General features: G+C 44.0%; 1 protein-coding gene across 4 annotated transcripts in view; it reads right to left on the bottom strand.

Moving 5' to 3' along the window:
- Positions 1–25785, bottom strand: part of SNX29 (sorting nexin 29) — a 199543-nt gene that overhangs the window by 121791 nt on the left and 51967 nt on the right. For all 4 annotated transcript variants that reach the window (XM_081887979.1, XM_081887982.1, XM_081887981.1 and 1 more), the window contains one exon: positions 6075–6181. In XM_081887979.1, the coding sequence (XP_081744105.1) occupies positions 6075–6181 (107 nt within the window). The remainder of the gene's footprint in view (positions 1–6074; positions 6182–25785) is intronic.

The raw sequence follows: 25785 nt of genomic DNA, 5'->3' as shown, positions 1-25785 counted from the left end.
CATAAAACAGGGATGGGGGAACCTCAAGCTCGGGCGCCAAATGCAGCCCTCTATCACACACATCCTACCCTCAGACTACCTCCCTCCCTGGCCTTGCTTTGCACCCTCCTTCAGTGTTTTTGCCTGGCTGGAATGTGTCCTTGTTCTCGTACAATGTTTCTTGTTTGCCTGGATGAAGGACAGAGATGTGTGTGAAAGTGTGTGCAGAAATTAGTCTGCTACACCAAGTTAAAATTCACATTAATTGCTCTGCCCACTTTTGCCTCTAGCTCCGCCTGTCGCTGGCATGTGGTCGCCAGAAGATTGGCCAGAAGAGAATGTGGTGGGTCAGATTCAAAATGGTTCTCCATCCCTAATTTTAAAAGTTGAAAAGCTGAAAATTGTCACCTCTAACAGGAAAGGCCATCACCCCACTTGCTCGGGTGGTGGGGGCAGGGAAACAGGATCTAAGGCCATTTATCCTATGACTCCGCAATGAATAACTCTTGAGAAGAACAACTCCTGTGCCCGCAATGATTTGGTAGCATTATGCAAAAACGTGCTCCCTGACAGCCTCCATAAATGTTAACCACTCCAGAATCAAAATGGCAGTTTATATGCTTCTGGGGGAGTTGCACATATGACTCATTTGACACAGGAACACAGATACGGGAGCAATTTTCAGGAGAATTCTCTCGTGAATGGGACGGGAGGGGTAATGTTAGCAGGGCCCAATTACTCATTCTCTCGCCGGAGTTGCAAAGTAATGGTTTGCATTTCATGACACACCTATGCCTCAGAGACCTTTGGGAAGAGACTACTACAGAGGGATTACGTGCTGTGATGATGATAATCTCAGCTATAGCTAATTCTCCCAATTAGCATGCTGGAGCACGCCATGCGTAACATTCAAAACCACAGCGTCTCGGGAACCGGCTTAAGCAGCTGGAGGCAGGAGGGCAGGCTTGCTGCAACCACAGGACCAAGAAGTGGAGAAAACAATAGAGGAGGTGGCAGCCATAACGAGGAAATCTCTCATTTCCCTTTATTTATTTGTTACCCTGAAAGGTTAAGCATTGATGGGGAAAGGAGCATTAATTAACCAACCAACAAACAAGCAAACTTTGTACCGCCAGACAACTAGTCCCACATTCAGGCACTCCAGAGTGCAGCTACTTCCTGCCAAAAGGAAGGGGAGAAAGAACCGGGAAACCACTGGAGAATCAGGCTACCTAACATCATGGTGACACCCAGGTGCCCTGCTTCACCACCCGAGGCAGAACAGGAAAGTGCTGCCCTGCACCACCCCTGACAAAGCCCTCCTTACCCAAGATGTGAGGCAGCACCCGCAAAGCGGCGACAGTGGGTTCCGACAAGCTCTCACGAGATTTCAGCAAGATCTCGCAGGATTTCGCCAGAAGCCGCCACTGGTTGGAGAAGGTGAGACACCTGTAGGGGCACTGCCTCTTGGGCTTCCGCTGCCCAAGGCAGCTACTTCAACCCACCCCATGCATGGTCTGGCCCTATGACACCACATGATTGACAGTGGGCAGTAACTATTTAACTGGTCTACCAGAAGCAAACAGTGGCTAGATCTGCTAGGCCGCTGACCAGATCATGTTCCCCAACTCATACTTTAACCGGAAGCACCGTGACCTCCAATTCATTTTCTAGGACAATGCTGGAATTTAGGGTCATGCTAGAGGAGGAGGAATGCAACAGAATGGGGCTTTCATTGTACAGGCACAGGTACAACGTAGCAAACATTAACATGGATCAGGTTCTAGTCTGGTGCCAGTTCCCCTGGAGAAGGCAGCAAGGTAGGTCAGGATGCAGGGCCATGGAAGCAAGCGAGCAACTTGCTCCAACAAGGGCTAAGAGCAGATTCAGGCCTTTTAAGCTGGACTACCTCTTGGAGACTCCACCCCCTTGTGGAGACCGCCAGGTTCTTAAAGGGCAAGCCACACGGTCTGAAGATGGCCACTTCTCCTCTTCTGTTCGACACCCCCTGCACCAATGGACCAGCAACATGCAGAGGGGGACATCTGGTTCCTCAGGCTCAGAGGAAGGCCCCTGTGAGTTCTAGCCCCACATGCCCTGGTGGTACAGCAGGATCTTCTGGGGTCTGACAACCACAGTCCCAGTGGTCTCCTAATCTCCAGCAGCAGCTCAGAGTCTTGAAAACGATCCTGCTCCTTAGCTGGTGCATTTGCAACCATCCCTCAACATTGAAGGAGTAGTAAAGAGACATTAACAAGGGTGACACAATCCAACACTCGGATTAATCCGTCACAAGCAGGCACCTCTGCAGATATTTCCTCAAGTGCTTCAGACAAACAGAATTTGAAGAGGGCTGTACGATTTGTCAAACATTTCAAGTGCCAAATTTAACCTTTTTTTCTGACAGAAGCTGAGCCTCATCCGCCCATAAATATTCATAGCTGGAACTCCAGTGTATGCCTGCCTCTACAGAGCATCGCAAACACCATGGCCGAATGACCAGCATATTAAAGCTTCTGGCGCAAAGTGTTATCTTCAGCCAGCAAAGAAACAGACAGCAGCTCGGATTCCAGCAGGCCTTTCCTGCCTCGGCCTTCCCACTGCGGCCCCTTCCCCTACCCCCCACCCCCCCATCATAAAATCACATAAAGGGATTTTATAGGCATCTAGTTCAAACCCATTCTTGATGCAGAAAACTCAGGGCTAGCATATCTCAAAGAAAGGGCAGCCCAGCCTCTGCTTAGACCTCCAAAAAGGGAGACTCCATCACCCTTTCAGATAACTAGGGCAAAGTTGGTAGAAACTGCCCCAACAGGAGTGGAGAATCTCTCTCTCTCTCTCTCTCTCTCTCTCTCTCTCTCTCTCTCTCTCTCTCTCTTTTAGCTTGAGGGCCACATTCCCTTCCGGGCAACCTTCCACAGGCCGAAATCCAGTGGGAGGTGGGGCCAGAACAGAGGCAAAAGTGGGCATGGTGAGGAGTGTAGCTTTTACCTTTGAATGGCAGGCTAGAGTCTACAGACACCCCTCTGTCCTCCATGCAGGCAAACAAGAGGCACGATCAGAGTTCAGCAACACATTCCAGACAAGCAAACACACTCAAGCTGTAAAGCAGAACCTGAGGCTCCCCAGCCTTGCCATGCATGGACAGATAAACTTCTTAAGATCTAAGCCAATGCTGTTCATAATGCACACAGCAAGTTCAGCATTGAGGCCTATAAACTGACAATACAGAAAAGAGCCTTGGCTAACCACCAACCAACTTCTAAGATCACGGTAACTTAAAACTGATCCATGAGGCTTAACTGTAATATTTAAGCTGCAGGGCAAGCTTCGTCGCCTAAAGTGTCACTGTGTGCAAAGAGACGGGGGAGATGGCGCTGTTGAGGGCTTGATGCTTAGTGCTACTCCTCTCCCCTCTGTGGTCAATTTATTTGCGGGTTAAACCAAAAGCCCCATGCATAAGTGCTCTCCATTCATTCAAGTCCATGTGCGGAAAAGGAAGCAGGCATCGTGGCACTAGTTGGGTCCATCTACTGACTAGGGATGGGCAAATCTGTCCATTCCAGTTCCTTTCTGCTTCTTTTTCCAGCCTTCTGTCCTGTCCTCCACATTATCCACATTAGTTTATGTTGTTGTTGTTTCAAAAAGTCCTCGTGAAAATTCGTAAGCGTTTTTGTGCGAACTAATAGGAGCATTTTTGCACACACCTTTTGCCTGATGTACACATTTTTTACAAAGCATGTTTTCAAAAACATAATGCATCTCTTTCTGTTATTTTCACTAACAGATGCACATTTATGCACATTTTAGCTTGGCATATGCACTTCTGTACACATCACTTGGATGAATAATTTCACTGCAAAATTTGGAGAAGTGCAATTTTGAGCAATGGTTGCGTTTCGGTGCGCATACTGTTTTGGACGGTGCAAATCGGGCCTTCAGACAAAAACTGAATCAAATTTCTCCCCATCCCTGCTTCTGACCGTCACCTATTTGGCAAGAAGTATGCAAGCTTTTTGAGTACAACTGTAGGTATGCAGGCTCCTCCAGGCAAGCAAATCGGGAGCACCAATCCCACAGGAGTCCCAATACTTTGGAGGTCCCTGAAGCACTCCCAGCATGGGCTACAGTAACCCAGCTGGAAATAAAGTCCCTGATCTCCCAGTTAAAGTCAGGGAAAGCTCCAGGGCCTGATTCAATTATACCTGAACTTTGGAAGGCTTATATGACATGCTGGGTCCCTGTACCAGCATCTTGGAGGTTCAAACAAATTATTAACAAAGCCCATGGCTAGATCTCTCACTCTGGCTGCAAAAACACGAGAGAAAATCTTCCCCCGATTCGTTCATTCATTCCCGGTTAAAACCTGTCCTCTTCAGCTGCTGTTCTCAAACATTACAATTTTTAATCTAGTTATGTTACGTTATTTCTTTTTAACTTTCTCTTAACTTCCATAATTCAAAGTATCTTTTTTCAGAAGTGGTTTAGCTACACCTGATATTTTGTTTTACAACCAATTTACTGTATTTTGTATGTTATGGTATTTTACGTCTGTGGCTGTTGGTTTTTCTTTGGTTCAACTTTAAAGAATCTGCATCTTTAGAGGCACCTGAACATGTGCAGATGAGAATGTGCAGGTTCCCCCTCTAGACCTTCTGTCAAACGTAAGGAAGAAGAAGAAATGTTGACACCGAGGACAGAATCCCATCACCCTAGTCCCCCCCCCCCCACGATTTCACTGAATGCCTGGAGGCACTTCTGAACAGAGCTATTATCAGGCAGATAAACAGCAAGAAACAAACCTGTTCATCCACTAATTTAAGATGTGGGGAATAATTTCTCACTATAAAACTGAGTGAGAAATTGTTAATTGTTATTGAGCCCTAGGCTCAATAGACTGTCACAGGGTGGGGTGGGGTGGGGGTGTGCAGAAGAAGAGGACATCACAGATTGCTTGGAGAAAGAAAGATAAAGGAAAGTAGGTAAAGTAAATGCTGGTTTCCCCCATCCACCAAAAATATCTTCTGATCAGCCCTATGATGCACAGACAGGCACCTAGGAAAAGTCAATGCCAAGACCACCCAAAACCTTTAAAATTCTGTATTAAAAAAGGGTCAAACAGGGCCTGCTAATTTGGAAAGCAGTGAGGAAATATCACCTTCTTTGGTTTGGTACTGCATATTTATTTCCATAGTAAGATAGAACTTTGGGTTGATTGTCCCAAGGTAGCTGTTGGCAGTGCTAGCTTACTTAACAAATTTGAAAAACAGCTGAGGAAGCTGAAATTTTCACAGATTAGCTGGGCAATGTCTAAGTCTAGGCCTTGATATCCAGAATTTTGATATCCAAAGGAGATCCTTTGAAATGAATGGGCCTGAATCAGTATTGTCAATTAATTTTAATGGGTCTAAAATGAGTAGAAGGAACACTGGCTACAACCCAAAGTCACTTACCCAGCTGGGTAAATATAGACAATGTACTTGCACAAAATGATTGACTATTCATACATATTGACATTTCCAATTGTAGTAATTCTCTGGGATATTTGTTTCCAACCCAACCCTTTAAAAAGTGACTTAAAGACAATGTATTATCTTGACTTGTCTGCTTCCTCAAAACTTCCAGTAATTTCATCAGAAACCAAAGGAAAAGCCTTGGTTGTGGTTTGTGGCGAGTCTGAAAAGGGGTAAACCATAAGCCCTAGCTAGATTCAGAAAACCTGCTACACTACACAGTGTATGGCACACAACAACAAAGCAACTAAGGAAGCGCAAACCAGCCCAGCCACAATTTCCTCTCCAGTAGCCTTCACGTTTCCTTGTTCACACCAAGCCATGAGTGGGTTTTTTTTGGGGGGGGGGAGTAGCTGCTTATACATTTCAGAAGCCTAAACGAGAAAACCTAAGTATCTAAAATAATTAACCAAGAAAGAAAGAAAGAAAGAAAGAAAGAAAGAAAGAAAGAAAGAAAGAAAGAAAGAAAGAAAGAAAAGGTTATCATAACTAAGAAAAGGTTGTAAAATTTCTTTCAAATTTCACATAAGAAGTATTACTCCAACTGTACCTCGTACTTTTTATATAGCAAAACAGTCTTACCTCAATTAGCTTTCTTTCATATGCATTTGCCAGTTCTTCGTGGTTTTCTACTTGTTTTTGCTCAGGAATGGCAAACTCACTATCTGTGTTCCAAAGGTTTGGCAATACTGAAAGAAAAAAAAAACAAAATGCACAGCGCTAATTTAACTCGGGATTTTAAAAAACCCCAATCCTTTCTAGAACTTCAGGCACTACAGGCACAAAACCACCACTGGACCTCAGAATTGGTTTGCATGAGCCATCAAGCCCGCTGGGCTCACATAACACAGAGATGACACAGCTCTGTGTCCAGGAAACCAGACACAACAGGCATGTAAAGCAAAAAGTGAGAAGGAATTAGCAATAGGGATCATTGTGCCCATTCCGTTGGCCAAAGTGCCAGGCGGATTTTGCACCTATCCCCAGGTGTGTCTCCCAATTTGTAGTAGATGGTGCTGAACGCTCACAGTAGCTGATCAACTGTACGGGACAGGATTGAACCCTCTGAATTTATGTGCAGCTTAAAGCCATCTTTAAGACCTGCTGGTATGGTATTTATATTCTCATGTACAATCTACAGAATTATAGTAAAGCAAAAACACTGGATATTGCCTTAATAGTTATTGCTCCAAAACATAACAAAGTAAGAAGCCACATACTGAGCACAGACGGGCCATTCTAGGAAACCAATTTTTTAAATAAAAATAAAAAAATCAGTGCAGTTTTGAAATTAGTGGCTGGAATGGGTAGTTAAAATCCACGCCCTTTTGAAAAATTCAGTCTGCCATCTTGATTCAAAATTGTGTCCAGTTGTATCCAAGCCTAGGTGAAAACATGCTCCTTGATCTCAGAAGCCATAATGTAACATTTGATTATGGTATCTTAAAAGGTGTTCAAATATACACTGTATAGCGAACAAACAACTTTCCAAAGGTAGATAAAGGCCAGGATTCAAGAACTTACTTGGTTAGTTTATAACTAGCTTTTAAAAAATATGTTCATTTAATCATTATGAGGATATTCCATATTTTAATCAAACTATTATTAAACTGTTGGGAGCATTTTCCACACTCCCTATCTTTTTAACAACACAGGATGTTTTTTTCTGCTGCAGTAAGTAAGCACATTTAAAATAACCTCCAGATCTGTTTCTGGAACTAAATGCCGTAAAATAATCTACAAGTAGTTTACTGAGCACAACTTGTACAGGGATCACTGAGCAGACAAAGTACTTTGGAAAGAAGATGCTGCATAAATCGCACACACACACACACACACACACACACACACACTCCTAAAGAAAGCATTAGAAGAAAGCTATCTAAAGGGCTGTCACATGGAGGATGGAACAAGCTTGTTTTCTCCTCTTCTAGAGGCTAAGACCCGAACCAATGTAGTATGACAGGCCCTGCCCTATGGACTCCTTGCCAATTGAAGTTGGGCAAGAGCAGGGGTGTAGGAAGGGGAGCAGACCACCCCGGGTGCCCTCACTGAGGGGGTTGACATTCGGCGCACCGCCCACCCGCAACTCCCAAGCCTACCCGGAGCCATCAGTGTAAGGGGGGAGCTGCACCGCTTTGCCAGTGGCAGTCCCCTCTGCCCCCTTTGTTTTGACAGCTCGGGGGAGGCTTGGGAGTCACGGGTGGGTGGCGGCTGAATGTCCGCCATTGGCGGCTGAATGTCCGCCATTGGCGGCTCACTCCACCCCTGTGGGTGGCTCGCTCCATCCAAGGCTGCGGGGCACGCACGCCACGCCGGGCATCCGAGTGGCTATCCCGCACCTGGGAGGGTACCCTCCTTGCTATGCCCCCCTCGGGAGTGCACCTGCCCTGGGCAGCATGGGTATATGCTGCGCCACTAGGCAAGAGTCACCCCGTTTTCTTTTAGACATCTTTTCCAACAAATGTTGTTACTTTCGTTTTCCAATACAGAAAAAGCAGTAACAACAAAGAAGAAACAAAAGAGATCGAACCAATAAAGGGGGAATTTCAATTGTATTGTTCAAACGGGGCTTTGGAACAGTGATTTGTTGCCATTTTAAAATTAATTTATTATTATTTCCTCCAAGGAGCTCAAAGTGGTGTACAGTGGTACCTCAGGTTACAGACACTTCAGGTTACAGACGCTTCAGGTTACAGACTCCGCTAACCCAGAAATAGTACCTCGGGTTAAGAATTTTACCTCAGGATGAGAACAGAAATTGTGCGGCGGCAGCGGGAGGCCCCAGTAGCTAAAGTGGTACCTCAGGTTAAGAACAGTTTCCGGTTAAGAACAGACTTCCGGAACAAATTAAGTTCTTAACCTGAGGTACCACTGTACATGCTTCTTTCTCCCCATTTTATTCTCAAAAAACAACCCTTTGAGGTAGGTTAGGCTGAGAGAATGTGGCCAGTCCAAAGTCACTTGCGCACTTTCTGAGTGAGCAGGGAGGGATTCAAACCCTGATCTCCCAGGTCATAGTCCAACATTCTAACCACTACATTACACTGGCTCAATTCTTATTGATGCACCTTTGATGTATTAACTGAAGTTATGCTTGTAGCATTGTGTTTTGACATTGCACGCTGCCCGGTTGTATGCTCCACGAAATATTTAAATCAATAAATCGCAAAAGCAGGAACGTTATTACTTAGGTGGTATTAGAGAGCTCGCAAAAGCTTTAAATGAAATTGCTAAAGAAGGGTTGCAGGAGCACATTCCTATGGAGAGGGCGAAAAGGCAAGCAGTCGATACATCCGTCGGAGTGCCCAGAGGAGGCTGAGATTTGGGGCTCTTGATCCGCCTCCTCACACACACAGCCTGTTTCTGTGTTGTTCAGAATCAGCTGTCAGCAGCCGAGAAGCCGCAACCCTGTACGTGTTTATTCTGGAGTTAAGTCCGATTGCGCACCGCAGGAATTAACTTCCAAGTAAACATAACACGGATTATTCCTGTACGTTACGAATCTTGTTTATTTGTGTAGCCAGAGCCATCACACAAAAAACGAAGCTGCATGTTTGAAGTCTTACTGAGTGAAGTGGCATGAGTCAAAGGAAACATTATGGACAAGGCAAAGTAAGGGGGAATATTGAGAGGCATGTCGGGGAGTGAAAAGGGAACTTTATTATCATCAAAGAATCAGACTCATTATGCTTTTTTATTCCAAAACGAACCCTTTCAACCCTTAATCCATTAATGAATATCCAGAGGGGGTCTAGCTTTCCAGTTTTTTAATGACCGGCTTCAACCCTAGAAAGCTATAGGGAAGCTATGGGGAAGGGGCGTAGCTTAGTGGTTGAACATACGCCTTACATGCAGACGGTCCCGGGTTCAATTTCCGGCATCTCCAGGTAAGGGCTAGGAGACACCCACTGCCTGAAACCCCAGAAAGCTGCTTCCAGATAGTGGAGACAATATGGAGCAGGGACAATATGGAGTGAAAAGTTTTCTGACGTGCAAAAGGTGTCAAAATCCTGGTGGAACAATGGCCATTGGACGTTCCTGGCTCTGCCTCAAACTCATGACTTGTGGGCCACTGCCATTTTCAGCCCTATCAAATAGGACTGTGAAAGTCTTTACTTCCTTGATTATATTACTTGGTGTTTGTTGGGATACACACACACACACACTTTTCATTTGATTAAGCAGTATATTTGGGGTGGGTGGGTGGGTGGATTCTCACTGAACTTATCTCATCTCACATTATTTCCAGCAGTCATGGAAGCAAGATGGGATGAAAGCAGATGAGAACACTCCCAGCGACAGTGCTGTTCAATAGCACAGTTCTATTGTGTTTCTGTAAGCTGCCGTGGGGATCCTTCTGGACTAAAAAGCAGGGAGGAAATCAAACGGAATAAAACACAATTAAATAAAAACAAGAAGGGGAAACTTGCCAAAAAATCTCCTGCAGTAAATGGCCAGCAGTCTGAAAAGCCCTTCCAGCTCATTCAGCCGCATATTAAACACCCAGGACAAATGTACCAATAGCAAAAGTACATCAGAACTATATAAGGAGACCCCCAGACCCTGGGCTCAAAGAGGCTGTAAATCTGTCATAATGCAGTTGTTTGTTTGTTTGTTTGTTTGTTTGTTTGTTTGTTTGTTTGTTTGCTTGTTTGCTTGCTTGCTTTGTTTGCTTGTTTGCTTCCCACCTTTCCCCCAGAACCAGGTGGATTACAAAAATTAAAACACACAGCGCTAAAACACAGAAAGCTACGAACATATAAAATATAATAGCTAAGAAGTAATTAAAATATAATGGAATTAAAGTGAAATAAAAACCAAATCATGAGAAGGGAAGCTTCCCTGGAAAAGACCCTAATGTTGGGAAAGATTGAGGGCACAAGGAGAAGGGGACAACAGAGCATGAGATGGTTGGACAGTGTTCTCGAAGCTACAAACATGAGTCTGACCAAACTGCGGGAGGCAGTGGAAGACAGGAGTGCCTGGCATGCTCTGGTCCATGGGGTCACGAAGAGTCAGACACGACTAAACAAGAACAACAACAAAAACCCAAATATATCACTGCACAGGTAGTAGATACACAAGAGAGTAAAAACAACAATAACAACAACAACAGCACAACACATTTAAAAGGCCTTTCCATAAACAGCAAAAGTCTATTGGAATAAATCAGTTTTTAACCTGCGGGTGGAAGGACATTATATAGGACAAGATTAAAAAGCAGACTGGGGGAGGGAAAGAGAAATGCCCCCTTTTAAAATCAAATAAACTGAGTCTGAGAAATGTGGTTGAAAATGCGTAGCAGCAAACGAGCAAAACAGAGCGTTAGATCCAGACGAAGTTAGCTGAACTTGTATCTGATTGAAATTCAATGCAAAGTGTTAGTCATGGTTACGTCAAGTCCCATTGATTTCTGATGGGAAGCAAGTCCAACTAACCCCGTCCAGATCCAAGCCATATGGGACGAAGAAACAGACGAATCCATAAAAAGTGAGAGCTGTTGTTTTTTGTGATTATTTAAGCAAACCAGCCTTATCAAAAGGGCCCCTTTGCCACAGACCTTCAGCCAGAGAGTTTGGCGTTTGCCAAGCTCAGCAAGCAGTCAAACTGCTTACAAGCATCATAGGCAGATACAAAGCAAATGAAGTCGGGGCAGAAGGAGGAAGAGGGAAATCAAAGAGCTTGAATGGAGCCTTTGATCAGAGAACTTCAATCGGCCCAATAAATAAAAGCATTAAGAGCCTGCTGCTGAGTTTGTAACAGCAGGGAATCCCAAATCCCACTGGCCCTCCACTCCTAGTATTCACAGTATAAAATTGTGGTTTTTTTCCCTGTCACCACTCCCCAATCACACAAGAATCCCGTAAGTCCCATATTCTACATGCCCCAACACCAGAAGTTTCTGGAAATAAAGGCATCCAAAGTCTGAAATGGGAGGTTGTGTGAGTTATTTTTGGTTTTATTTATTTTTGGAGTATTTAAAATATTTGTTTTTTGCTGATTTTGCTTATAGTTTTAACCTTTTTGTAAGCCACTGAGGGGTGTTTTTGCAACCAAGCAGTAGGTATATAGATATAGATATAGACTAGCAGGGAGTGCCCAGTACTGGCCAGGTATTTTTAGAAATAAGAAAATACTGTGATTTTTAAATAGTGTGGTGAGTTTGGTGAGTTTGATGGAGTCAATCCAAAGCCAGGTTTCGGTCTGCCATCTTGACTCAAAATGGCAACCTGGCATCCCAATATCAACGAGGACTGCCACTCCCACCTTGGGAATCCTTGCGCTGCGTTTGGAACTGGTGTCTTGAGAGGTGGCCAAACCGATGCCAAAAAAATGAGTGAGGGTCTGGAAGGAAGCAAGAGGGACAGCATTGGACACGTGTTCTGGGAGAGAGTTCAAGGCACGAAGGGAGGAAGGGTGGTGGTGGAGGAGGAGACCTTCATCTAGCCAAGATTTAGGAAAGGGTCACACTTAATTTCAGAATTGAAAAGAAAAGGGGCCAAGGGATATAAGATCACTTCACAAACAAGACCTCATTTTCTTTTTTCCATTTTGATTCATCACTTGCATTCCGTCTTTTAAAAATGATTGAAAGCATTGGCTATAGAAATGTTGGGTTAGCTTTGCCACGGCGAAGGAGAACGGAATATTTTTCACCCTGAGGGGCAGCAAAGGTGGACAGAAAAACAGGTGTGACTCATACAGCAGGTTACATTCTGGTCAAGGATAAGACCTGTGCTTCTACACACACACACACACACACACACACACCTCCAAGCAAGCAACAGATCAAGAATGTGATCTAGCCAGGCAAAAGCACTCAAGAAGGCACCAGGCTTGTGAGAGGTGTGGCCTGGAAATTCTCAATGTGGTATGGAGAGGGGATGTAGACAGAGTACTAAGCGCCAAACAGAAAGGCCTGGAGGGGCAGACTCGGTTCTCAAGCCTGAGGCTCACCGCTCCTGCCCTAGCAGAAAGTGCTTCAATAAGACAGGGCAATGTAGGCTTCACCCTTCCTGCTGTAGACAAAGTCTCAGGGGCAGAATGAGGGGTCGGGCAATGGCTTAAATGGACAGGGGAGACTGACAAAAAAAATTATGCATTTCTTGTCTACTCTACCCACAAATGGTGGATTCCTCATTTAAGGCAAAACCACTGACATGACTCAGTGCTATCAGTTCTAAACTCGCTGGGGGAAACAGATCTGGAGGACTTGATGATGATGATTGTTACAGTGGTACCTCGGGTTACATACACTTCAGGTTACAGACACTTCAGGTTACAGACTCCGCTAACCCAAAAATAGTGCTTCAGGTTAAGAACTTTGCTTCAGGATGAGAACAGAAATAGCGCGCTGGCGGCACGGAGGCAGCGGGAGGCTCCATTAGCTAAAGTGGTGCTTCAGGTTAAGAACAGTTTCAGGTTAATAACGGACCTCTGGAACGAATTAAGTACTTAACCCAAGGTACCACTGTATTGTTATATTCCAGGACTCTGTCGTGTCCCTTGAACACCAGTTTTATCATCATAAAAACATGAAAAATAATTTCTCCTACCATTTACCTTATTGCACACCCTCAAGGGGGTGGGAAAACCCACAAAATCATTTCAACTAATTAGACAAATGGTAGCAATATTTACACCAGCCTACCTCCAACAAGGGCTACAGCAAGGTTAGGTAACTGTTGAGTTTCAGGAAGTGTTGCTTTGGCTAATGGAAATTAAATGGTAACCTCATTTTAAGAGCGTGTCAAAACCACTTCGCAATGCAAAGAGAAATGATCAAAAGGTTTCTGTCACTAAGAGGAGCAGCCTGCAATTACTTGGGTGAGCACATTGCTTTGCTTAAAAAAAAAAAGTTGATTTGCTAAAATATTCTCTCATCTGACCAGAATTCAACTGAAGTTGAACAGGGGTCTTATATAATAGAGATGGTTCTCAATTGCCCTGTAGACGACACACGTAGCATAAGATATATCCAATTTGCACTTGGCATGAACTACATTTCGTTGTTGCAAATGCAGGCTGAAAAATAGCTTCTATATGCAGTGAAACATTAAGGCCATGGCTCCCTCTGAATCCTCTGATCCAGAACAGGAACAGGAAACATTCAAGAGTGAGGACATGGACTCAAAGTTGGGCAGGGAATGAGACTATGCAGCAGAGCTAGCTTGATGAAGCCCTCCTCTGCTCTCGGAGCTGACAAGGTGAGAGACCCAAGCCCTTCCCATCCCTTGGAGGATGAGAGGGAAATCTTAGGTGCAGCCATCTGTGACACACTGGGAGAGACTGGGAGAAGAGGAGGTGCACCCAGCAAGAACTCCCAGAGAGATGTGGTGCATCAAGAGAAGGGGAGAATATTTCCCCCCACTCCCCAGATAAGTGCCTGTCTTCAGGTCAGGAATTGCTAAAGGGACACAACTTCTTGTGAGTAGATGAGTAGCTTCTCTGCTCCTGCTTAAATACTTGGTTAGAAGGCAGGGAAACTTGTTAGATCAACTGTCCGGTCTCGGAACTCTTGCTTCCAGTCCTGGACTAGGGCTGGGCAATTTATCGATATATCACCCAAAACCCATTTGAAGTCCATATTGGTTTCATAATGTTTGACTTAGCAATATATCATGAATCAGGGTGTGTGTGTGTGTGTGTGTGTGTGTGTGTGTGTGTATCCATACTATGCAAAAATCATGATGCAGGGAAAACCATTAAGCCAGCCAATGCCTCTACTTAGCTACATCCTTATTTCAGACACTGTGGTATATCGGTATACACTGGTACCTCGGGTTACATACGCTTCAGGTTACAGACTTCGCTAACCCAGAAATAGTACCACGGGTAAAGAACTTTGCTTCAGGATGAGAACAGATATCATGCTACGGCGGCGTGGTGGCAACTGGAGGCCCCATTAGCCAAAGTGGTGCTTCAGGTTAAGAACAGTTTCAGGTTAAGAACGGACCTCCGGAACGAATTAAGTACTTAACCCAAGGTACCACTGTATCACGAAGTTCAGCTGGTGATACATCATGATGTTGAATACCAGATGTCGGCCAGCCCTATCCTGGACTGCTGAACCTTGTCTCTGTATCTTGAACTGGTTATGCTGTTGCCACTGCTTTGCTTTCTTAGAGCACCAGGACTAGATACTGCTCTTTCCTAGCCACTAAGTCTGTACCATTGATCTGCTACAATGAAAGTTTGCTTCTTACTTCCAAATAAGCACCACTGTGGTTGGGTTTTGGACAGGAGCTGGCATATTTGTTCACAGCTAACTCAAAAATAATAATAGTACTGGACTGAACTGCAAATATCTGGGAATGCTGCTGTTCAAGCCACGGCTCAAGGTAAGAAGTGGTTTTTTTAAACTGTCCTAAAGTGGATCTGACAAGCATTTAAACAGCTGGAGGAAACAGGTGGCCTGTCAGTCTTGCAGCTCGGGCAGTTGCACTATTTGTGGAACGAGCTCGTGCTTGGCTCAAAGTGCTCCATGTCGCAGTGCCAACAACCATCTTGGCTCAAATTTGCGTTATCCCAGCAATGAAGAAATGAGCAATCAAGGACAATTAGGAATTACCTGCCTTGATGGTATCGCTCAGTCGCTGCTAGGAACGATTAGCGCAAAGTGGATCAAGCTCCAGCCTTTTCACCTCCTCCTTTGTAACAGTTATCCCAATAGGCAAATTGTTGACTATTAAGCTGATAAGGTAAGAACTTTCAACTTAAGGTACGCATAAGTACTCCTGGTTGGTAGCAGAATGCTGTATCTGGGAGACTGAGATAATGCACTAGTCCTCCTATCTTTTTAATAAATAATAAAAAGAACTATTGAACAAATAAATAAAGAAAACTACAATAAAATTAAAACTACTTTTTTTTTTTACTTCTTTTGCGAAAGCAGATTCTAGCCACAATAAAGTGAGACCTGTCTGTATCTCCGCCATCACTAACCTAAGAAGCGAAATTTCTCTCTGATAGCAAAGGATGTGTGTCCTGTGTTGGACGATCAGCAAGAGATTTGTGGTTGTGTTTCCACAGGCAGCAAACCTCACCTCATCGCAAGTATTCACTTCTTCAGATACTGTCCCCATACAGGTGAGACCTCGGGATTGTGGTGTCAACCACTGCGGGCTGCCCAGATGGCACTGCTCCATAACACTGCCTTTTCCATGGCAGTTCCCCATTTATGGAATGGTCTCCCTGGCGAGGTGTATCCATCTTCCTCATTACTGATTCCTTTAGGAGGAATCCGAAAACAACTAGACTTTTTTATTTTTGGCTCTAGCCTTCTCCAGCATCTTATTCCTTTGGCTAAAAGGAACTACACCCCCCCCAGTACAGGTTATTCTCCAGCTGAGCACAGGTATAAAGAGCGCAACAATGCAGGGAAACTATATGCTCTCCTCGAAGTTCAGAGTACGTCTGTGCCGTATGTTCTAGTTTAGAAGCTACAGAACTCAAGGTTTCATCTACCCAGGTAGCTACCTTATTGTTTTCTGTGGCAACAGTTGCTCTGATGCTGTTTACAGAAAGGAGGATGATCTTCTCGTTGGTTAATCCCAGGTACACGGCAGATGGGTGATGTATAATAATAATTAATAGTAATAATAATAATAATAATAATAATAATAATAATAATAATAATAATAATAATTTATTTATACCCTGCCCATCTGGCTGAGTTTCCCCATCTGGCTGAGTTTATAGAAGGATTCTGTGCATTTCTGTAAGGTTCAGATTCACTCCATTTCCACTGATACAGCTCCCCTTTACTGCTCACTGCCACAAGCTCAGAATACAAGGCACCAATAGAAATAAATTTCATCCCATCCTTATCCGGCCACCACTGCAACTCCTCTCCTAAAGAGACCGGGCTTTGGACAGGTGTATTCTTCTTGTCAAGGTTTGGCTCCCTTTCTCTGCTTGTAGAGCCTCTTTCATTATCAAATGAGGCTCCATCAAGCCACCTTCTTTCACACAAACGTAAAACAGACTCACGTTCACGCAACAGCTCAGAGTCTCTCTCCGAGGGCCTTCTGGCGGTTCCCTCACTGTGTATCTTTTATCTTTGTTGGAAGTCGCCCAGAGTGGCTGGGGAGACCCAGCCAGATGGGCGGGGTACAAATAATAAATTATTATTATTATTATTATTATTATTATTATTACTACTACTACTACTACTACTAAGGGAAGAAAGAGAACTCGGGACGAGCTTAGCCTGGAAAGTGATGAGCGCCGAAAGGATGAATAACCTGAAAACATCGCATCAGCATCAGAAATGACACTTGGGTGAGCAGAATGTATGTCAGCATCCAGAAGAGACATAGGATCCTCTCCAGGAAGGTAAGATTCACTCGTCATGTCATCACCATCATCCCCATCTTCATCATAACGGCTCAGCAAGTTGCTGACTGCAAGATTTACATCAAGATTTGTCCGCTGGAGCTCTCTTACAATTACACTCCTAGATTTTCCTTGTAAAACAACTTGTGCCTGTGAAATGAGTTCTTCTGCAATAACAGATGCTGGAATCATTGGCTGGGGCTGACTACCCAAGAGCCCAGATCCTCTATCACGCCCTGTTTGAATAACTCGTGTTTGCTTCCTTGAATCTCTAGCTCCAGCTGATGATCTACCAGAGGATCCTTCTTCACTTCCTCCGACAACAGAGCTCCAGCGACTCCTAAGGGTGTTGCCTGCCAGTCTGCCCAGAGTTTCAGAATCCAAAAACATCCCCACTTATCCAGGCATTCGATGGCTGAAAGGCACTGTTTCTGGCAAAGCTGAGATGGCTGGATGAGGAAATGCTTTTGGAATGCTGTCAGGGGTTTTTTAATGCTTTAGTATGGATGTGCCTGCAGCTCCTTCAGGAGCAAGGCCAGGATATACCGTATTTTTCCGTGTATAAGACTAGGTTTTTCCCCTAAAAAATAATGTAAAAAATTAAGGAGCGTCTTATACTCTGGGCCATCTCCCCCCATTTTCTTAAATCTGAGTCCCCCAAAATAGGGGACGTCTTATTCATGTCTTATAAAATATTTGGGCATTTCCAGCAGTTCTTTTCTGACGGGGTATCTGTCACTCCAAATTATACCAGGCAGTTGAGCAACTAGCAGGTTTCGTTTCGATCTTACGGAAGGGTAGCATTTCTAGGGAAAATGTGAGCTTTCTCCAAAATTCAGCTCCATCCAGGTCAAGGCTTAGGTGATGCAAATCAGTCGCTTCAGAAAACCCCAACCGGGAAGAAACGTTGCTTGCATTCAGGGAGACTTCCAAGTAAACGTGTTTAACACCCGACTGTTGAGCGCTAAAGCAAGCCCTCGTCTCCCATTGGTCGCCACAGGACTTGGGAACACCTAACTTCCAATGAAGGAATTGCTCAATACCATTCTAGAACATAAAGAGTTTAAAAGCATATTTGCAAAGGAAGAAGGGTGGTAAATTAGGAGGGTTATTTGTAAAGGGACGTTCAAGTCAGCCGTACCACACAGGGGATAAACAGCAACATAAAATCACTGCTATCCAAAAGCAGCAATGGACTAATATTTCCCATAAGAAAAACAGCATAATAAAACCATGTAAGGTCTGCCAGCCGGTGCCAACTCAGATCGGCTGTGCTGACCCAGCAGCTAGAGAGGTCCTCAGAGGAAAGAAGTCAAAAACTCTTAAGGCAATGTGGAAGACTACTGATAAAATGTCTGGCAACAACAGCGAAACAACACAAAGATCACCGTGTACACTGTGATAAGCCACTCGCCTCGGTGTTATAAAATCCTGTACCATTATTTTGAGGAGGAAAGAGCAAGAGACGCACAGGCTGCGCTCACCAACCTCCCAAATCCAAGAGTTTGCAATAAAATTACTGCTTTAAAAATTAATCCTTCCCTTCCAGCGTTAAGAGAAGTACATGGAAAACATCACTCGATAATTAACCTGCTGCTTGCATTATTACCCAACCGCTCCTCCAAGACTTCAAACCACACCGGCTCTCAGATTTTAAGAACATTTCGTTATCTCTGCTTAGCCTCTGGCAAAAGGCAGGAGTTCAATTAAATAAATATATGGCATGCCAGGAGAAGGGTCCCGTGGTTATACATGTTGCTCATGCACAAAATGCAGACACAACCTTCCCAAGGAATTTTGTGCGTGAAAGGGTAATAAATCAGGGCAGAGGACATGTTACTGTAGTCAGTGTTGTGAACGGAGGACAACTTTTCCATCCAGAAGGTCCCCGGTTCAATTTGTGCCATCTCCATTTAAAACAATCAGGTAGCAGGGGGTGGGAGAGGTCTCCATCTATGCTCCCTGCTTGTTGAGGAACCTTAGGGCTATATGGACAAAAAGTCAGACTTGACAGAAGATGGCTTGCTAACTGGACATAGGAATGTATTCAAAGCAGCCCTAAGGTGAGAGTTCCATCAGTGCAAGGATCTTTGCCTGCCCAACAAGACATTCTCTTCTGGAGGTTCCAGACCAGATTTGGAGATGGCACAGGGCACATGTAGGGGAAGGAGAGGGGGGAATCATGGAGTGCAAGAGGAAGTTGTTCTGCTTGCGCAATTATTTAGTTGAATGCCACCAATGGGTTTGTAAACTAATTAGCTGGTGTGATTGGTCAGCTAAAGGTTTTTTATTTTTATTTTTTAAAACTCAAGACAAAACTTTGTCCATTCCCCCAACCCAAGCAGACTGATGAAGCTGGCAATAACCAAATAAACCAAGACTTGGGACGCTGCAACTATGCAGTCGGGAGAGATGCAGCAGCTGCCTTGTTCTCGGACATCTTTCCGCAGGGCCTGCAAGACGGAGCTGTTCCGATGGGCCTTTGGTCCGGGCCCAGTCTGACCCCCTTCTTTCTATGGGACCCTGTATGTTAAGTGGCCTCTTTGGCTATTTCTATCGGCCCATATGGGACCAGCACGAGTGGTGGTGAAATTTTAATTCCTTACCCCTACGGTTATGATTTGTGGGTTCCCACTCAATTTTATTTTGATTTTAAATGTGATTCGAATTGTATTTTAAACTAATTGTTTGATTTTGTATTTTTAATGTATTTTATCTACTTGGTGTTAGCCGCCCTGAGCCAGGTCTCGGTCAGGGAGGGCGGGGTATAAATAAAATTGATGATGATGTAAGGTTGATTAAGATAGCTGTTTCCTTTCCACTTCAAGTGGTTGTTTCGTCTTTCATGGTGAAACTGACAACCACCTTCCTCCTGACAAAAGTAACTAGAGGTCTCAGGGCTACAGACATGAGAGCTACCGGCACAGCAGTTGCTGTGTTGGGCTAGCAGTTGGGAGTCCAGGATTCAAATCTCTGCCTGGCCATGAAGCTCCTAGGGCAACCTTGGAACAGTCACCATCTCTCTCAGCCTAACCTACCTCACAGGGTTGTCGCAAGGGACAAAGGGGTAAGGGGGAGAAAAATGTATGCAGCCTTGAGCTCTTCGAAGTAAAGGTGGGAATAGAAATGCAATAAATAGCCATATATTTCAATTTAGAAGTCTTGCTTACCCCTACAGCAAACAAATGCCTCTGAAACAGCCAGGGTTTGTTCCCCAGTTTCCCAATTAATAGTAGTATCAAGGATTAGCATCCCGTATGGCCAAGCACTGAACCTAGCCCAACTAGAAACACGTTTCATCTAGATCTCAGGTTGATGCTCTCTCTCCTTTTCCAGCAACGTTTTTTAAAAACAAGTATTTGCCACCAAACGTATCTTTCCTTGTAATGTGAAAATCCAAATCCCAATAATCTGATTTATTCTGAGCCATTCCCTGCAATTACATTAAATCCTAAAATGCACAATGTTCTCAGGTCCATTTATCAGGACCTTTTCTTTGGACAACGCAAGAAGGTAAAGAAGATTACTCACAACCAACATATTAATTATGATGGAGCAGGGCTGAAATTGAAAATCTCTGTGAGCCACACAATTAAAGTATCCTTGATGAATACAGCTTTCGCCAGAATGTCAGGGAAATGGCTCCTGGCCATTGTAAAAAAGACTGAATCCAGTGTAAAAAAGACTGAATTCCATTGCCCCATCTGTCCATACCCAAGTTACCGTATTTTTTGCTCTATAAGACTCACTTTTTCCCTCCTAAAAAGTGAGGGGAAATGTGTGTGCGTCTTATGGAGAGAATGCAGGCTGCGCAGCTATCCCAGAAGCCAGAACAGCAAGAGGGATTGCTGCTTTCGCTGCGCAGCGATCCCTCTTGCTGTTCTGGCTTCTGGGATTCAGAATATTTTTTTTCTTGTTTTCCTCCTCCAAAAACTAGGTGCGTCTTGTGGTCTGGTGCGTCTTATAGAGCGAAAAATACGGTACTTCAAAAGATAAATTTAAGAACTAAACTAATGTGATATTTTAGACATAGAAGATCTCATCTCCAGCAATAAAATAGAAGGAAATTAGTGGGTCAATTTTGGTTTATTCCAGTGTTTCTCGTCATTTGCAACAACAAAAGAAAGAGGTTTTTAAGACAAAGCACTACCAGCATCTGACACATCAGCATAAATTAAGGGCAAAGAGACCCTGAAATTTCCCATGCTATGTGTATAAGACACCCCCATGTATAAGACGCCCCCTGGTTTTGGGGACTCCAAATTAAGAAAACACCCCCTCAACACTACCTGTGTATAAGACGAGCCCCAATTTTAAACCTATTTTTTTGGTAAAAAACCACCTAGTCTTATACACGGAGAAATGTAGCAATTACCCTTTTCGTTGGACTCGACAGTTTTCACACAGCTGATAGGGGCACAACTACAAAACATTCCTTAGCCCTATGTTATGCAGGGTATTTTGAAAGGGGAAGGGGGGAAAACACGGCTTTAAATTAACTATTTTGTTCCCGACAGTGCTCATTCCCTCGGCCTGAAAAGCGAGATGAGTGCCACACCCCATAGTCGCCTTTGACTGGACTTAACCCTCCAGGGGCCCTTTACCTTTTCTTTAATTTTTAAGCATCTTAATGTTTTGAAGCAAAAAGAGGGAGTGAGGGAGGGACAGACAGAGGGAGAATTGAGGGACCCTCTAATGCAAGGTTTCTCAAACTTTGGTCTCCAGCTGTTTTCGGACTACAACTGCCATAATTCGTAGCTAGCAGGACCAGTGGTCAAGGATGATGGGAACTGTAGTCCGAAAACAGCCGGAGACCCAAGTTTGGGAACTTCTACTCTAATGCTCGCTTACAAAAAGCAGAGCAGACTACTGGCAAAGACCTTAACAGGTCTGTACACTAGTTGCTGAAAACCATAGGTAGGCAGAGTGCTGTGGTGCTTAGGTTTCGCTTGTGCGCTTTCCACAGACATCTTGGTCACTGTGAGAACAGGATGCTAGACTAGGTTTGCACTTAAGTCTGATCCAGCAGGAAAGTATTCTTTCTCGCAATCCTTGGCACACATCTATCTGCTTCTATAAAACTGAAAAGTATCACTCTCCATTTAAAAACACTCTCTCTCTCTCTCTCTCTCTGGAGTTGCCTGCGTATGACTTGAGAATTATACTTTGATTCCTTAAGCCTGGCACTTTCACAGTTTAAAGAAGCTGTATCCTGTGTTCAAAGGAAGGGAATCTCTAAGTATTTGATATTCAGGTTATGTATATTCATAAGAAATGCTTATAATGGATTAAATAGGCATAGCTAAACAATTAAACTGAAAATTTAAAATGTAATTGCGGTCTTAGAAAGTTTTCCGTCCACGTGCTGCAGAACCACTTTAATTCAGCAATGAACTCATTCTTTGAACATATATTGTGGGGGTTTTTTATTACCAAATAAATTAAAAAGGCTTCAAGTGAAGATAACTGTTAGCTTTATTATGATGATTTGACATCCACCAAATGATAATATTAGTTCTGAGCTGTTGTGCCTAAAGGAATTATTAAGTCTCTTAAATAAAAAAAAAGTCATTTGAGTGACACCTAAGTAAAATTGAATAAATCTCTCAGTTTGTTTTTATTTAGGTCAAAGATGAACTGCGGTGCGGCAGCTAGCTAGCTTGGTGGGCTCAGATGTGGGAACTGGAGGCTCAAATCCCTGCTTAGCTCTGAAACCTGAACATCCCTCTATTTACCTCAAAAATGTTTTGTGAACCTTTATTTGAGCAACTGCACAAGCTTGAAGCCTTTAATGCCAGTACCAGGGGGATCTTATATTCTTTGTTTATTCGTGTATTTATTATTTCAGTTTGTATGTCGCTTTCCCACATAACTATGCCCACAGCGGCTCCCATAACAACAGAAAATATAAATCAGTATTACAGTAACAACCCAAACACTGATTCATTTCAAAACATCGTGGTCTGCATTCAATAAAGTTTTACCCAAGAGCAGACCCACTCAAATTAATGGACATGACTAACTCTGGCCCATTAAGTTCAAGGGGTCTACTTGGATGCAACCCTCTGGGCAGGACTAGTGTCAGATTCAGCCCAATATGACAATCCAAATAAATAGTTCATCTTAATGATATAGATATTATAACAAATTCATTATAATATAATAATAATAATTTATTATTTATACCCCGCCCATCTGGCTGTTTCCCCAGCCACTCTGGGCGGCTTCCAACAAAAGATAAAAAATACATTAAAACATCAATCATTAAAAACTTCCCTAAACAGGGCTGCCTTCAGATGTCTTCTAAACATTAGATAGTTGTTTATTTCTTTGACATCTGATGGGAGGGCACTCCACACGACGGTCGTCACTACCGAGAAGGCCCTCTGCCTGGTTCCCTGTAACTTTCCTTCTCACAGTGAGGGAACCGCCAGAAGGCCCTCGGCGCTGGACCTCAGCGTCCGGGCAGAACAATGGGGGTGGAGGTGCTCCTTCAAGTATACTGGGCCAAGGCCATTTAGGGCTTTAAAAGTCAGCACCAACACTTTGAATTGTGCTCGGAAACATACAGTAAACCATCAAACGACATCCGTTCGCCAAAATACAGTATATAAATCTGAAGCGGACTGGTTAAAGATTTCCAATGCAATCGGATATAAGCAGCACCCAGAACTAATAAGTACAGTGGACGCTCGGGTTGCGAATGTGATCTATGTGGGAAACACATCCGCAACCTGCAGCGCCGCGTCTGCGCAGGTTGTGATTCGGCGCTTCTGCACATGCGCAAAGCGTGATTTAGTGCTTCTGCACATGCCGAAACCCAGAAGTAACCCGTTCCGGAACTTCCGGGTTCAGCACGGTGCGCAACCCGTAATCGGGCAACCCGAAGCGTCTGTAACCCGAGGTATGACTGTACATAACTTTTTCCAACAGAGCTTAAAAAATAAAGGACACACAGTTCCTAGAAGCTTTATCATATGCTAAGAAAGCATCTCTCTTTAGGTGTATCCTCAGGCTTGAACATGCCTTGAGGGATCTTTGACTACTTCTCTCTCTTATGAAGAGACCCACGGTATACTGTGGTACCTCAGGTTACAGACTCCGCTAACCCAGAAATAGTACCTCGGGTTAAGAACTTTGCTTCAGGATGAGAACAGAAATCGTGCTCTGGCGGTGCAGCAGCAGCAGGAGGCCCCATTAGCTAAAGTGGTGCTTCAGGTTAAGAACAGTTTCAGGTTAAGAACGGACCTCCGGAACGAATAAAGTACATAACCAGAGGTACCACTGTACTACAAACACAAGAGGCCCAGAGGATGGCAGCACAAGAACAGGCCTTTTTTGTGGTGGCAGAGCGTGGGAGAGGAAGTCTAGAGTGGCAGAGGCTTTTAAAAGCCTGTCCGCTCTCAGCCGTTGCTGGATCAAGTGGCTTGCTCAGAGCTATCCAGGGTCCTGAAACCTCTGGCCAGCCTTGCAGCCTTCTTCCTAGAACCTGGCCTCAGACCAGAACATGCCTTGCTGTTCAGCACCAAGATCAACATTTTTCGGCTTGTGCGTTAAGGCCAGCCAAAAATTGTGGACCCTTCTATAGCACTTCCATAGCAGCAGCATGCATAAATAGATAGATGGATGGATGGATAGATGATAGATAGATGATAGATAGATAGATAGATATAGATAGATAGATAGATAGATAGATAGATAGATAGATAGATGATAGATAGATATAGATAGATAGATATGCAGATTTGTAGTAATACAGCTCTTTCCTTACATAAATCAGCCTCCAACAAAACATCCTTTTTGGAATCATATGTATTATAAAACATATGCAGCTCAAATTTATTCTTAGTATCAGTGATGGAAATGTAACCCACAGCTGATGAAAGACAACCAGAAGGCATGGCGCAGAGCCGTTCATTTTTAGAAACTATCGTTCTATCACCACCCCCTTTTTTCTTGTGTAAAACCTGACCAACCCACACAGTTTCTATTCCTATCACTCCTTCATTTACATAATTGTAACACAGAAGAATATAGCTAGCCAAGGTTCTTTCCTCTCCCCTCCCCTCCCCCCCAGTAATTACACTAAGTCAGTATCTAATGAAGGATAATGTTTTGTATTTTAAGCAGCTTAAAAGGATCGTTTTCATGAATATTTTTTAATACAAATCAGTACACCAAAAAACAACTGCATAGTGCTTCAAAACATTTATCTAATGAAGTGCTAAGTCAAAGCCATGCAGGGACAGGAAAGTCAAGCCACTTGATGCAATATCTTGATCAGGGATAGCCAACTTGCAGCCCTTCATATGTTGTTGGACTACAACTCCCATCATCACTAACCTAATCGGGGTTATGCTGGCTGGGGATGATGGGACCTGTAGTCCAACATCTGGAGGGCACCACATTGACTTCCTGTGCTCTTGACTTCAGCCTGTCTTTCTCACATTTATCAGTATATATATTTACCATCCATAGTCTGAAATCCTAGGAATGATTTAACGCGTTGTGCTGAGAACGGCTTACTTTCAACGAACTGACTTTGCTGGGGCAGTTTCCCCAGAAAGATTTCTCCCATTTGTACTGTATGTTTCAGGATATGGTTTGCTATGTTAGCTCTGGTATGTGCTTTTACTCATTAATCGTGTAGCATGCTTGTAAAAAGGTAAAGGGACCCCTGACCATTAGGTCCAGTCGTGACCGACTCTGGGGTTGCGGTGCTCATCTCGCTTTATTGACCAAGGGAGCCGGCGTACAGCTTCCAGGTCATATGTCCAGCATGACTAAACGACTTCTGGAAAACCAGAGCAGCACACGGAAACACCGTTTACCTTCCCACCAGAGTGGTACCTATTTATCTACTTGCACTTTGAGGTGCTTTCGAACTGCTAGGTTGGCAGGAGCAGGGACTGAGCAATGGGAGCTCACCCCCTCACGGGGATTCAAACCACTG

The sequence above is a fragment of the Podarcis melisellensis genome, assembly GCF_964234715.1.
Source record: "Podarcis melisellensis genome assembly, chromosome: 14".
Taxonomy (NCBI): domain Eukaryota; kingdom Metazoa; phylum Chordata; class Lepidosauria; order Squamata; family Lacertidae; genus Podarcis; species Podarcis melisellensis.
This window is presented reverse-complemented; position numbering and strand designations above follow the sequence as displayed.